We start from the raw sequence: 14203 nt of genomic DNA on the forward strand, positions 1-14203 counted from the left end.
TAACGAAACAGAATGGCATCGACCATCATTGTCTTGGCAAGATCCTCGGACTAAATAATGTGAAATAGACGTCCAAAGATTATAAATTTACAAATCTAGCTTATCAAATGTCAGACACATTTGCTGACCCGAAAAAGAATGACTAAGTCATATATAAACCAGCTTGTAAAGCACCAACTAAATTGATGTCCAAGAGAGACACAGTCAAGTTGCTACAGAGTCTATACAAGATAGACCAATAAGTTCCAAAAGATAAGAATCATCGGAAACAAAACAGAAAGGTGCATAGAATGGTAAAAAAAAATCCGAGGTTAAGTAAACCATCCCAGACATAGAGATAAGGCCGGCCGGCTCTAAGGTACAGGTACCAAACAATGTAGCTTGGGACGCCAAGCTGCAAAGTATTAAAGGTCCTGATAATAATGAATCTCAATCGATTATATCATGTCTTGAACATAATGGAACACAATAAGGAATGTCGACATAAGATGATACAAGGTAGCACTTGAATTTATGAATATAAGCGAGGATCATGAACCCACGTCAATATAAGAGTGCGCACTCGTAAAACAGATTGAATAGAAACGTGGGGTTAAATAGTTTAAAGAAGAAAGACGCATTTGGCCATATGATTAAGACGCTACATGATGTTAAAACCAGTGGATATAAATGGGTCGTGTGAGGAATAGAAATCGTGAGATATAAAGCTGATGTTGCACAAGGATTCTCACAAAGACCAGTAATAGATTATGAGGAGACATACTCCCATGTGGTGGATGCAACTACTTTTAGATTTCTCATAAGTCTGGCTATATAAGAGAGAAAATTAGACTTGCAGCAAACTGATGTAGTGATTGCATATTTATATGGTCCACTGGATAATGAAAGTACTAGACGGTATTGAGCTGAATGTATAGCAAGTTCTCGAGAACAATATTGATAATCATCGAAATATATGATCTGGATATCCTAGGAACCTCTGGATACAATTTTCCAAACGGTTGAATACCTTAAGAAAGAATTCGAGATGAAAGATCTCGGGAAAACAAAATTCTGTTTGGGATTACAACTTGAGTACATAAATGATGTGATCCTTGTGCATCAGATGGCATACACTGAAAAAGATACTCAAGAGATTCAATATGGCCGATTGCCATTCTTTGACCAGTCCCATGGTCGTGAGGTCTCTCGGCCTGGACACTGACCCATTCCGTCCCAAGATGGACGATGAGAATGTCCTTGGTCCCGAAATGTCATATCTCAGTGCCATAGGAGCTTTAATGTACTTGGCAACTCACACACGGCCTAATATAAGCTTTGTCGTGAACCTACTATCTAGATTTAGCTCCTGTCCGACCCAGAGGCATTGGAATGGGATCAAACATGTTCTTTGTTACCTACAAGGAATGAAAGACTTGGGTCTATATTATACTAACCATAACAAAGATGATTTAGTTGGTTTTGCTGATTCTGGTTATTTATCAGATCCACATCAAGCTCGATCACAGACATGATATGTCTTTACACATGGAGGTACAACCATATCATGGCGTTCCATGAAACAAACCATCGCGGCCACTTCATCTAATCACTCGGAAATCCTTGCCATACATGAGGCCAACCGCGAGTATGTTTGGTTGAGGTCGATGACCCAACACGTCCGAGCTGATTGCGGGATGGCCGAGTGCAAAAAGCCAACTGTGACGTATGAGGACAATGATGCGTGCATTGCTCAGCTCAAGGACGGTTACATAAAAGGTGATAGGACGAAGCACATATTGCCTAAGTTCTTCTTTACTCACGAGCTTCAGAAAGCCGGTGAGTCCAGGTCGTCCAAGTACGATCCGGTGACAATTCAGCTGACCTATTCACCAAGGCACTTCCTACCTGCACGTTCAGGAAGCTCACGCATCAGATTGGAATGCGTAGGCTGAAGGACCTCCACTGAGGTTCACATCAGGGGGAGTAGTACGTGTTGTACTCTTTTTCCTTCGTCATGGTTTTGTCCCACTGGGTTTTCCTGATAAGGTTTTAATGAGGCAACATTAAGCGTATTACAATCCATGTATGGTTATGGCATCCAAGGGGGAGTGTTATAAATCATTTGGTGGATGTCCATAACTGGCCCGGTCCATAACTGGCCCGGTCCATAACTGGCCCATACACTTAGAGAGAGAGACGGCCCAACCCCAGAGAGAGAGAGGCGGCCGCGAGACTTGGAGAGGAGAGAGAGGCGGCTACAACTTGCCTATTTCCTAATTCGTTTATGTTTATGATTTGTAATCTTTCATATTATTGTATTTCCATTTATCTCTCTTGTAATCCCTATATAAAGGGAACACTTATTCATTAATAATATACAGATACTTACAATTCTAAATCCTTATGTTTACAACAAGTTCAACAATTTTAGCTATAATCTGCAAATTAAAAATTAAAAGATTCATTTCTTATTTCGAATTGCATTTTGATGATATATGTGAGTATTACGAAAATAATTTATGAAATAAAGTGATATTGTAGTTGTAATATAGTATTTAATTATGTATTTCTATTCATAATTTTATATTTTAGTATAATATTTTATTAATTAATATTGCTGTAATATTTTTAAATTATTTATGAATTTAAATTAATTATGAAAAATATAAGGACAACAATATGAAATATAAATAATTTTAAATTTAAGTTTAAAATTTTGCTTTTGAAGAAAATATTTTTATATAATATAGAATTTTGAAAATTTTAAAATAAAAAAAATCTTTTTGAAGATAATTTGAAACAATAACCTGAAAGAGGATTAGAAAGGAAACGTCACGTTCTTTTTGGATATGTTTTTTTTTTTTGTTACTAAAAGTTCCAAGTTTTTAAAGTTTTCGAGGAAGGCCTTTTCCCACCAAAATGAGGAATTAAAAAGAAAATAAATGTGTAAATCTATTTATTATTGAGGAGTTTTCAGTTCTTCAAAGACATTCTGGGTTACTGTCAGTACAGTTGACTGCATTTTTCATTTTCATAACCCACGCGCTGATTCTGTGGCTTGAGACGCACCTTCTGCCATGTATAAATATCAGCCGTGTTGTGGGTTTAGTTATGCGTTGAAGCGCGTGGAGAGGAACGTCACTAAATTGGACCAACTTGCTTGAAAAGAAGTTATGAAAGACCCCATACGGCTTTCGCTTTTATTGCACAACCTCCGAAACCATTTCGCGTTTATCGTCTAGAGACGGGAGTTGATAAAAAAAAAAAGACATAGAGTCGGGACAAAAGAAAGAGCCAGACACGACACTAGCGTCTCTGTTTTATTGCTGCTTACCTCTATTATTCTGTCACAAAGGAAAAACCAAGGAGAGAAGATCCAATTGAGAGACATGCATGCAAAGACGGACTCCGAGGCCACTAGCATTGACGCGGCTTTGTCATGGCCGCCGCGCTCTCCGCCCCGTTCGGCGACTAGACCTCTTTACTATGTACAGAGTCCCTCCAACCACGACGTGGAGAAGATGTCATTTGGGTCCGGTTGCAGCCCGATGGGTTCTCCCTCACACCCACATTACTACCACTGCTCACCCATCCATCACTCCCGTGAATCCTCCACCTCTCGCTTCTCTGACCGAGCACTCCTCTCCTACCAGTCAATCCGCGAAGGAAGCGGACGCCGTCGTTACATCAACAGCGCCATCGACGAAGAAACTGACGACGGAGATGACGACCCCTTTCGAAATGTGCGTCTCTACGGCTGCTTGCTCCTCTCCTTGTTCCTCTTGTTCTCAATCTTCTCTCTCATACTGTGGGGTGCTAGCAAATCCTACCCTCCTAAAGTTGTGGTAAAGGTAACAATAACTATCGCTCTTTTCTTCACTCGGTGACTCGGGCTGAGTTAAGAGTAGAGTCGACTCGTCTAGTGGATAGGTGTTCGGTTTCACTTTCTTCGGTTTCACTTTCCTTAAAAGAAACAATCTGAAAAAGGCCAACAATGAAAAATAGTATAATACTAGTGTTATGTCCCGTACTAGCGTACGGGCACAAAAATTAATATTACGCATATCTTACGAAACTTGAGTTTATGTAACTGATGAGATCCTCAACAAAATTTCCTTCCTGATAAACTGTGTTGGATCTGATCCATTAAAAATGATTTGGATTATCTAGTCTAGTGTTGCGTCAGAAAAATTCACTCGTACTTGTGTGGACATAGTTTTGACTATCTCATACCAACTGCACCAGTTAGTCTAGTGTTGCGTCAGAAAAATTCACTCGCGCTAGTGTTATATTTTTTTTGCGTCAATGGTTAAAACAAACAGATTTAGTTCACAATCTATACCTCATATATTGTATTGCACATAATTCATTTCATTTGTTGCAGAGAAATATGATGGAGCAATATATGAAAAAGTAGCAATAGCAGAAAATAGAGAAAACGAAAAATTAAAGAAAAAACAGTTATAGAAGATGAAACAGTTTAAAGTCATGTTATGATTTGAGAGAGTGACGATTTGATAGTGATTTTTTGTAACTTTTTCATCTTCTATAAGTGAGTTTTTTTCTTTATTTCTCTCTCTATCGTTTCTTATTCTTGATAATGTTTCCCAGCTTTTCAATATTCAACAAAAATCAGTATAGGTTTTTGAGTACTCTATTCATATTCCTTTTGTTTGGTTTATCCCTAGATTTAGAGATTAAGAATCTAAAATATGTTTTTGCCAAAGCAAATTTCTTCTCTTATGTTTTTGCCATATAATTTTAATTAAATATAATGTAAATCAAAATTTATGGAAGAAAAAAGCTTTTTGAAGTGGTGAAAACTAATTTGAACGTGGGATGAGATTAGATGAGATCTTTGAGAAAATATAGGACTTTAGATATTTGAAGTTGCAAAAAATGAAACTGACGTTAAGATTTTTTTCATTTTTCTTTTTGGTAAAACATTATCCATGTGTCAGAATTTTAGTGGGCAAGTATTTTAGTGGGTAAGTGACTTGTGCTTTAGTATATAAGAGATTCTCTTTTAAAAATAAATAAGTAAAATAGATTAACAAGTAAACAAAGTGTGGAATGAGAGACAAGTGTGCATTTGATTTGGGAGTTAGAATGTGAGCAAGTGTTAGACTGAATATAAATACTTGCAGGGGATGCTGGTGAGGAACTTTAACGTGCAGGCTGGTAACGATCTTAGCGGTGTGCCCACTGACATGCTGTCTCTTAATTCGACTGTCAGGATCTTCTACCGGAACCCCTCCACCTTCTTCGCCGTCCATGTCACTGCTCTCCCTCTCCTCCTCCGCTACTCCAACCTCCTCCTTTCCTCCGGTGAGATGGAGAAGTTCACGGTGGGTAGGAAAAGCGGAAGGAATATAGCCACGGTGGTGCATGGCCATCAGATTCCCCTATACGGCAGTGTCTCTCCCCATCTCGACAAACTGTCCCTGCCCCTCAATCTCACTCTCGTCCTCCGTTCCAGGGCTTACATTTTAGGCAGACTCGTCACCTCCAATTTCCATACAAGGATCATTTGCTCTTTCACTCTTAATGCCAACCGCCTTACCAAACCCATGTCTCTTATCCACTCATGTACTCATCACCACTGACACCACCTTGCACACTTTCTGTGTACTTTGGATATATATTTTTATCTTTTGCAATCAATCAACAAATTCTTCCAGGAATATTATTGCTACGACCAAAAAAAAGGCGGTGCAACTCATCACATATAGGTGAAAGCAGACAAGGTTTACAGTTTCCACCGAGTTTATTAATACTCAATTGTGAAGAACAATGAGCCAAGATTCTACAAAAAGAAAAAAAAAATTCAAATAACATAATCGGTAAATATATCTACAAATATACAGTATACTATGAGTAGAGTAGCCTTGGAAGTTGGAATGAAGAGAACCTCCGGCGATAATCACTGGAGTAGTCTCTGTATTACCATCCATACTTAGTATTGTGTTTGCATCCATTATTCTACGCATGGAACGGGAAATTTTGAACTTTATGAAACGTATTGTTGTGTGATACTGTTATCTTTCACATAAGGAAATTTTGATTCGTTTGATTTCTTTCATTGATAACCCTATCTATAATAGTCTTTCAACATAGACTCCAAATCTATGTTTAGACTCCACAATTACATTCAAAGAATTTGATAGAATTCATCACATATGTTACTGTAAATGTAAAAGAAGGAAAAAGAGAGTGGAGGCAGAGGAAAGTCAAAAGGAAAACAGAGGAAAAGAAGATTGATATGATCTGTAAGCTGAGCTGGTCAATTGATAGAAAGGAGCAAAGACTCCTGGATAAGCCACAAGTAGTATAAATAAGAAACACTGTACTTGATTTACTGTTTCCCTATGCGTTTTATATTTATGTATTTGTTTGTTTGTAAACAAGCAACACTGATCTGTTTGTAATAAGCTTTCTATCATTAGTAAAGGAGCTCCCAATTCCATATTCTATTATCAGAGTTGCTCTAAAGGATGTGAAAGTGCCGGTTTTCACTTTCTTGTTTGATTAATTCAAGATTTGCTACTGTCTTCAGTTGCTGTAAAATTTAGATTCATGGTTTCATATATTAGCAGAACTTGTGGAGTCGGGGGTTGGGTTGTGCTGGGCTGGACAGGTGTTTCCACGTCAACCTTTGGTACACCAGATCACAAACAACTCTTCCATATTTAATAGGAGGTCCCTGCAGGCGATTGGTCTTAGTGGGAGAGTTTCTCACTGTTTAGAATGGTGTTACTATGTGTTGTATGAACAGATATCCTGTTCTTTTTTTTTGAACGGATATCCTGTTCAATTCATAGATCTTTTATATTCCATTACCTTTTATATTCCATTCGTAATGTGAAATACTTCACTAAAATGTTCATTTTTCCAAAATATCAAGTTTGACCAGGCTGGGGTGGTTACATGCATTTCACCAGCTTTCGTTTTGAGTTTGGGGCCTCCTTTCTGACTCAGTTAGTAGACTACTTTCCAAGTGAAGTTATTTGGAAGATTGATATGGTGAAAGTGGCCCTGGTGGTTCATGCGTCCTTGATACTCACATCACCCATTCCCAAGGTATGTTTCCTTGGTCTTCATATTGGACTTTAGATGCAAGCGCTTTCAGTACAAGAACAGAGAATAAACGATATGTTTGGTTGTATTTGGACCTGGCAAACACAGTTTTATTCCAGAGACTGGGACCTAATCGACTAGCTCGTACCCTATTATACATGTATGCTATAAACATGGTCTAAGCGGCACAAGAGGCGCAGGTGCAACCCTCCCCACAGGTGCAAAAGGCCTTGCCGCCCTTAGCGGACGTCTGGGTCTTGGAGCATGTGCAAGGGTTGCAGCCGCAGTGCTCCCCACACGGGCACATGTTGTGTTCTTGATCCCCACCAGATGCTGCGCTCATCCTGCACCTACATGGACTCCAACAACGTTCTTTTTTAAGTTGAACAAAACACATCAATTCAAGAGAGCATATAGAAGAGTAGAAACCTGCAGGATTCTCCACCTGGACAGGGAGATGGGCAGCCACAGCGATCGTTGCAGCCAGCGACTGAGGTTCCTTTGCCTATGTCTGCCATTTCTTTTACCTCGCTCTTTTTCTTTTTTCTTCTACTCCCGTCTTTCACATGATCTATATAGATATAGACGATGGGCCGTGCACGCACGTGGCCTCTATGTTGGGTAGCATGTGCCATGTGGTAGCTTCTCGTCTCACTTGATTGGTGACGAAGCTTCATGAGTTCAAATGTGCTACGTAACCACAGCACCATCACAAAAAAAAGATTGGCCAATTCATACATCAATAAAGAGTCGCGGTCCGAATCAGTGCTAAACACACGAATCATATGTTAAAACATATATCACAAAATATATTTAAATTTTATACACTAACAAAAATATTTATGTTTATACATACATTGAAGTATCCCCATTATTCAAATGATAACACTGACATGACATCTACATTTTAATTAATTAATAAAAAATAATAAAAAATTCATTCTAAAAATCTATAGATAGTGGACATCAAACCCAGTTTCAAATCATATCTAACCATATGCTCAACCATTATGCTAAATCAGATTATTAGTTGAATTATGTTTTAAATACATTGGACCATTTTTATGATCTTTTAATTAAAAGGTAAGATGTTTTGTATATTTATGTTAAGCCCAATTTAATAAGCTAATATGATTGATTTAAATTCGGCAAGTGGTTAGGGTAGTCGGGTAGGTAGTTCGGCATTCGGGTAGTTAGGTTTAACCAAAATCTTGCATAAAAAAACTGGAAAAATGTTTTGGTTGGTTCGGTATTTTGGATAGTTTTTTTAATTTTTACCGAAATTAACCGTTTTTTAGTTTTGATTATATTTTGGTTAAAATTCGGTTAAACTCGGGTGATTTCAGGTAATTTTACTGAAACTAACGTTTACCTAATTGAACTGAAAACCAGAATTTTAAATAAACCCGCCAAATCGAACCAAACTTCTCACCAAAATTTTGGTTTAGCGGGTTTGGTTCGGTTCAACATCCTAGACCTAATTTAAACGGTAATCAATACCATTAAAATATGATCATTCCCAAATTATACTCTTAATGAAAGTTACAGTTTTTTCAAAAATACCCATATTTTTACAAGGAATTAATAAAATTCATTAATCGCATTTAAGTATTTTGGTTTTGAGCCTATTGATACACCTAAATGGATCTATAAGTAATGAGCATATATATGTATATAAAAGATATATTAACTTTAAATTTAATATAAATATTCTAAGTATAAATATATTATGAACCATAAATAAATTAACAAACACATGAAAATATTATTTTCATAAATCTATGTTTCAATATTCAAAATAGATAATTCAAATATTATGCAGATTTTCAATACAAATCAAAACTTTAACACCATATATCATATACATATTTGAATATCATTTTTCCGTGTAAAATGTCATTTTGTACATAGTATTGATATGGCAAATACGAGTGTTTAAGAATATTTTAAAAATTATCTTAAATTCATTTTTTAAATCTAAAATAAAAATACAAACTTATAATAGGTTATTAATAACGAAAATAAACTAATATTGTCATATCAATAAGTTTTTTTTATATTATCATTTTTAATTTGGATAATATAATAAAATTTCATAATATTCTAAAGAATCATAATTTTTTGTAATATTTAAAAATATATGAGTAATTTAATCATTTTCTTAAAAAATACTATCAGATATTTTGTGTTTTTATTAGATCAATGATGGATCATATCACCAGTTAATAGTGAGTTTTTGGGTTTTTATCGGGTTCTATCAGATTTTTAATTAACGAATTTTTCATCGGATTATGTACAATATATCGGGTATATAGGTTCAACCACACATCTAAGTTGGATATGAAAACAATTCTTAAACTCAAACATTATTATAGAACAACTACCATATTTCGAACAAATAACATATTTTGAAAGAAAAAAAAAACAAATGATAGAAACCTAAAAACTCAAATATTATGGATCGAAACAAAAATAATGGTAGTTTGTAAATCAGTTTTCAATCAATAAATGAAAAACAAACCCGCGCTTTCTAAGCGCAGATCAAAATCTCGTTTAAACTTATGTCTTAGTAATATAAATAACTAATATTAAATATGTGTATTTGAATAAAGTAAGATATTTATAAAATGCAAATTTTACTAAATTCATTAGTTTTTTATTACTTATAATTTTTATATGATATTAAATGATATATGAGTTACATACAAAAATATTTCCAAATTAGTTAATCTTTCAAACGCAAATCCAATATGTACTACTAAATATATAATAAGAATCTACAAGTAAATGTTAGTTTGAAACAATATACTAAATGATGAACATGTAAACTATAACATTATGGTGTTTAGAAAAGTCATATAAACATTTTAACAGATGGTTAAAGTACATATATTTGCCACTAATACTTTAAAATAAAATCTCTATATATATATAAATGTGAAAATAAACATCTGCGCGGTTACGCAGCTGACATGATTAAAAAGGAGTCAGGATCAAAACATGATAATATTTATTTGATACATGGCTGGACTGGGCCAAAATGCTTCTTTTACCATCCCTGAATATAAGTCGTGGTGGCCGAATGATACGAGATATCATAGAATGTTTGAAACATTACCTCTAAAGGATTGAACAAGAACACCGTAAATGTTATAAAAAATAACAATGGCAACAGTTGAATCGAATTGTTACCAATATAGTAATATAACAAATAGTATTCTGGAAATCTCTTGATTGAAAAGTAGAAAAAGATTCGAACAAAAGAAGACAAAATGGGCAGAAAAGAAACAGCAACGTTCAGTCTCTTTTCACCTACCTACAAACTCTAGTTCCAGTTGAATATCTCGCTCAGGGAGCTCCAAGTACCTGAGACAGCTAGAACGAGGCCCAGTAGCACGATCCCAGAGTTGAAAGTCTGTTGCTTCCACCCTATTTCGTCTTTGAAGACCATCAGATGAAACAAAGCAGGCAACACGAAGCCCAACGCACAGCAGACGCTGCTGCCCACCAATGACAAAAAATCTGCAAAGTTTGGCACCAAGAGAGCCACCAGGGTCACTGCTAAGACGAGTAGCCATCTGAGCCACACGCAGTACATACCACTCCAAAAACGTCTCTCAACGATCTCAAACACAGGGTTCATCATCAAGGGGAAGGTGAAGAAGAGGTTGATGCAGAGTCCCAGCTTCACCAGGCTGCTCACCAGTCCTGGCCCCAAGTTGGCTGTGATTATGTCCATTGTTTCATCCCCAAAGGCCATGTAACCTAACACACCGAAAGCTCCGAAAATCAACGCGATGATTCCCATGCTGAGCGCCAACACTTTGCCAAACTTTTCCTTGTCCTTCATCTCCGATTCGAGGGGTAAAACCATCCCCACACCTTCGAAGGCGTAGACAGCCACTCCCATCCCATAGAAGAAAACTGACATACCACCAAAGGCAACCACGTCAGGCCTTTGCTCCACTGCAATCTTGACATCCTCCACAATCACCACCGCCATTGCGCCAAGATCAACCACGTCGGCGAATATGCTTAGAGGTGCCAAGTGAGTGAGCGTCTTGACGGAGTTCAAGCCCAGCTGAAAAGGAAAACATCCCCATATGTAGAGACTCTTAGGGGACACGTGTCTCAGGGTCAGAGTGGTGGTTGGGTTGAAGAGATTAGCTAAAGTAGTACCGATAAAGATGAGATATCCGACACAGAAGCCAGCCTGGGACAAGATGATAAGAATGTCAACGAGGAACCTCCCGAGTGGGCCGCAGACTGCAAAACCAAGGTCTCCGAAAGAGCCGATGTTGGCGGCACCGAGCTTGCGGCGGATGTGAACGAGAAGCATCATGCAGTGGGTGATCAAAGCCGCTACGGAGAAGAGCGTGAGCACACCCATGAGCCATCCGGTACGCTTGAAGGCGTAAGGAAGACCCAGAACCCCAGCCCCGACGATAGCAATAAAGACATTGGCGAAAGTCTTGAACTGGCTGGACAAGGGTCTTTCCTTCCCGAGAAGGGGTGTGTCCTCTCTCGCCGGTCCCATGTTGTCGCCAAAAAGCCAGAGATTGGGGCTCTCTCGAAATCAAATTTATCAAAATAAAATAGATGGATGATTTGGGCGGCATTCCCTCGCGCTTTTAATTACCACCTGAAAACAATCTTCTATTAAAAGCAGCCTCCCTCTCCATCGTAGCTTCAATTTGGCATAATAAATCTCTCTCTCTCTCTCTCTCTCTCTCTCTCTCTCTCTCTCTCTCTCTCTCTCTCTCTCTCTCTCTTCATTTAGAGATATTACTGTTTATGGATGAAGAGAGAGACATGGCGAGAATTTCTTGTCTGCTTCGTCTACAACATATTCCTTCATCTCAGTCATTTCGCTGTTTCTCCTTTTCTTTTTTTCTTGTTAGTGCCAAATCAATGATCAAGTTTAAGATTATTACCAGCTCCTCTAAGACTGATCTGGGTCTTGTCTTATTGTTCCTCTGGCTTATCTTTACTATGCAACATAGATTTGACATGTGTTGGTTGAGCACCCCCACTAAAAAAAGGATGACGATATGATAGATAAGAAAACCTACTCTTGATAGCGATCACCATGGCGGCTGCTTCCATGGATCAATTTCTTCACTGGAATTTTAGTTCTCACTCTGATCTTCACATCCTTTGGTGTATGATCGGCCTCCACACTCACATTCTTCTACTCTTGTGTGGTCACCGCGTTTGGTTACACGTTACGTCTCTGATCCGCGTTACGATCTCTTTGGATAGTTCGATTTTAACTCGGTTGGAGCTTTGATGCTGAGACTGAGAATCTATCTCACAAGCCAGGCGAACAATCGCTCTGTGCTCAACGTCTCTTTCTTGTCATCAGCGTTCATCATGTTGAATCTGGAGTGATCCTAGCTATATCAACAACTGCATTGTCTGATCATGACGGTATTGCGTCTAATCCTTGATCAGCTAGTCTAAACAACCTAAAATGAAGTTCTCTAAGAAATATAGAAGACTCAACTGTTGATTGAGTTTAATGAGTTAAGAAATTGTTACATACACGTATATGCACCTGCAATCTCCATACATATTGTGAAGATAATACAGAACCGGCTCATCACACACCGCTGTCTGTACCATACATATATATATATATATATCTTTAGGAGGAGAATGCGGAGTGCAGAAACTAACTATGTACTATTCATGCATTGCTTGTTTCATGTGGCGTTTTAGGCACCATATTTGTTCATGTTTTCTGTATTTGAGTCGGTGGTTGCATGTTTAGAATCTCATATTTCACTAAGTGGCTCTGATGTTGCCACTCCTTTTTCTTCCTCTTTTCAGATCAGTCGGATGAGTGGTTAAATATCTAATTCAGTGTGTTACGATGATCATGATTTTATTTCGGTTTATATAACTTTTTGCTTCGAGATATTTTGATTGTTGAATTTTAAATTTTTTATTTCAGAGTGTTGATATTTTATTTAATAGTTTTTGATATTTTATTTTTCTGTTAATCCAATTATTTGGATTATTTATAGAAGAATGATTAAGTGTAGGAAACTAGTTATCAGTAATCCCCTGTATATCCATCCTGGAGCATTAACCACGTGTCATCACTAAAATAATTCTTAGAATCTTTAGAAATAAGTTGGTCAATATAGATATATATATATATTATAGTTATTATTAAATTAACTATCAAATTGATTAGTAGTGTACAAAAAAATATTATTTTTTTCTTTAAATAAAAACTATGAAATATTATTTTTTTCTTTAAATAAAAACTATGTAATTATCTAATATGATTATCATATATATGACAATTAATGATTATGAATAATTCATATTTGATAACGATTTTTGTTTTCTCTCTGTTTTTGGATTAATTTTGTATTATTAAAATAAATTAAACAATCACATTAAGAATATAATAAAAAAATTAGTTTTTTCTTATATGTTATATTTTGAAATTTTTAATTAAAACAACTATAAATTACTAAAAACAACTATAAATTACTAAAAACAGTAAAATTCCCACATTGAAAATTTTGTGATCAATGGTTTAATTTTTATTTGTTCAAGCAAGATAGAAATAATCATAAATAGTATAAATATGAAGTTTCATTAATATATATTCATATATATATATATATTAATATCATTTAAATTAAATTATATACTATATAAAAATATGTTAATCTCAAAATTTGGAGTGAAAAATTATTGAGATCTTAATATTTTAATTTTGAAATTTGTATTGAAAAATCTCACAATAAAAGTTTTGTGATTAACGGTTTAATTTTTTTGTAACAGCAAGTATACAAATGTTAATAAAATCATATGAGTAGAAAGTGTCAATAATAAATATTTATATTAAAATATACTATATATATCTATGTCAATATCACTAAAGTTTAATTATATACCATATAAAGTAAATAAAATGAGTTTTTTATTTATTTACAAAAAACATAATTGTAAATTAACAAAATTATTGGTTTTGATTTATGTCCTTAATGTATATACTTTTATGTATACAAATTATTTTTAAATAGGTGGTTTCTAATATGTTATTTGATTCTGAAAATTCCAGAAATACACTTTTTCAAATCGAAGTGATTTTAATATTGGAAGCGTTGTATATTATTTCATT

The 14203-nt window shown here is 35.8% G+C and overlaps 3 protein-coding genes across 3 annotated transcripts; 1 reads left to right on the plus strand and 2 right to left on the minus strand.

The window, feature by feature from the left end:
* Nucleotides 1–3098: 3098 nt before the first annotated feature.
* LOC106388509 lies at nt 3099–5666 on the plus strand. The gene is made up of 2 exons (XM_013828595.3): nt 3099–3833; nt 5130–5666. The coding sequence occupies exons 1-2, from the start codon at nt 3372–3374 to the stop codon at nt 5586–5588; spliced, it is 921 nt and encodes a 306-aa protein (XP_013684049.1). The 5' UTR covers nt 3099–3371; the 3' UTR covers nt 5589–5666.
* A 1485-nt stretch (nt 5667–7151) lies between these two features.
* On the minus strand, nt 7152–7636 carry LOC106388510 (metallothionein-like protein 4B). The gene is made up of 2 exons (XM_048752853.1): nt 7489–7636; nt 7152–7409 (listed from the first exon to the last, which is right to left on the minus strand). The coding sequence occupies exons 1-2, from the start codon at nt 7575–7577 to the stop codon at nt 7238–7240; spliced, it is 261 nt and encodes an 86-aa protein (XP_048608810.1). The 5' UTR covers nt 7578–7636; the 3' UTR covers nt 7152–7237.
* A 2640-nt stretch (nt 7637–10276) lies between these two features.
* Nucleotides 10277–11708, minus strand: LOC125584403 (amino acid transporter AVT3B). Its single transcript, XM_048752854.1, has one exon. The coding sequence runs from the start codon at nt 11594–11596 to the stop codon at nt 10385–10387; it is 1212 nt and encodes a 403-aa protein (XP_048608811.1). The 5' UTR covers nt 11597–11708; the 3' UTR covers nt 10277–10384.
* Between the last annotated feature and the right edge of the window lie 2495 nt (nt 11709–14203).

Source organism: Brassica napus, chromosome C3 (assembly GCF_020379485.1).
Source record: "Brassica napus cultivar Da-Ae chromosome C3, Da-Ae, whole genome shotgun sequence".
NCBI classification, from domain to species: Eukaryota; Viridiplantae; Streptophyta; class Magnoliopsida; order Brassicales; family Brassicaceae; genus Brassica; species Brassica napus.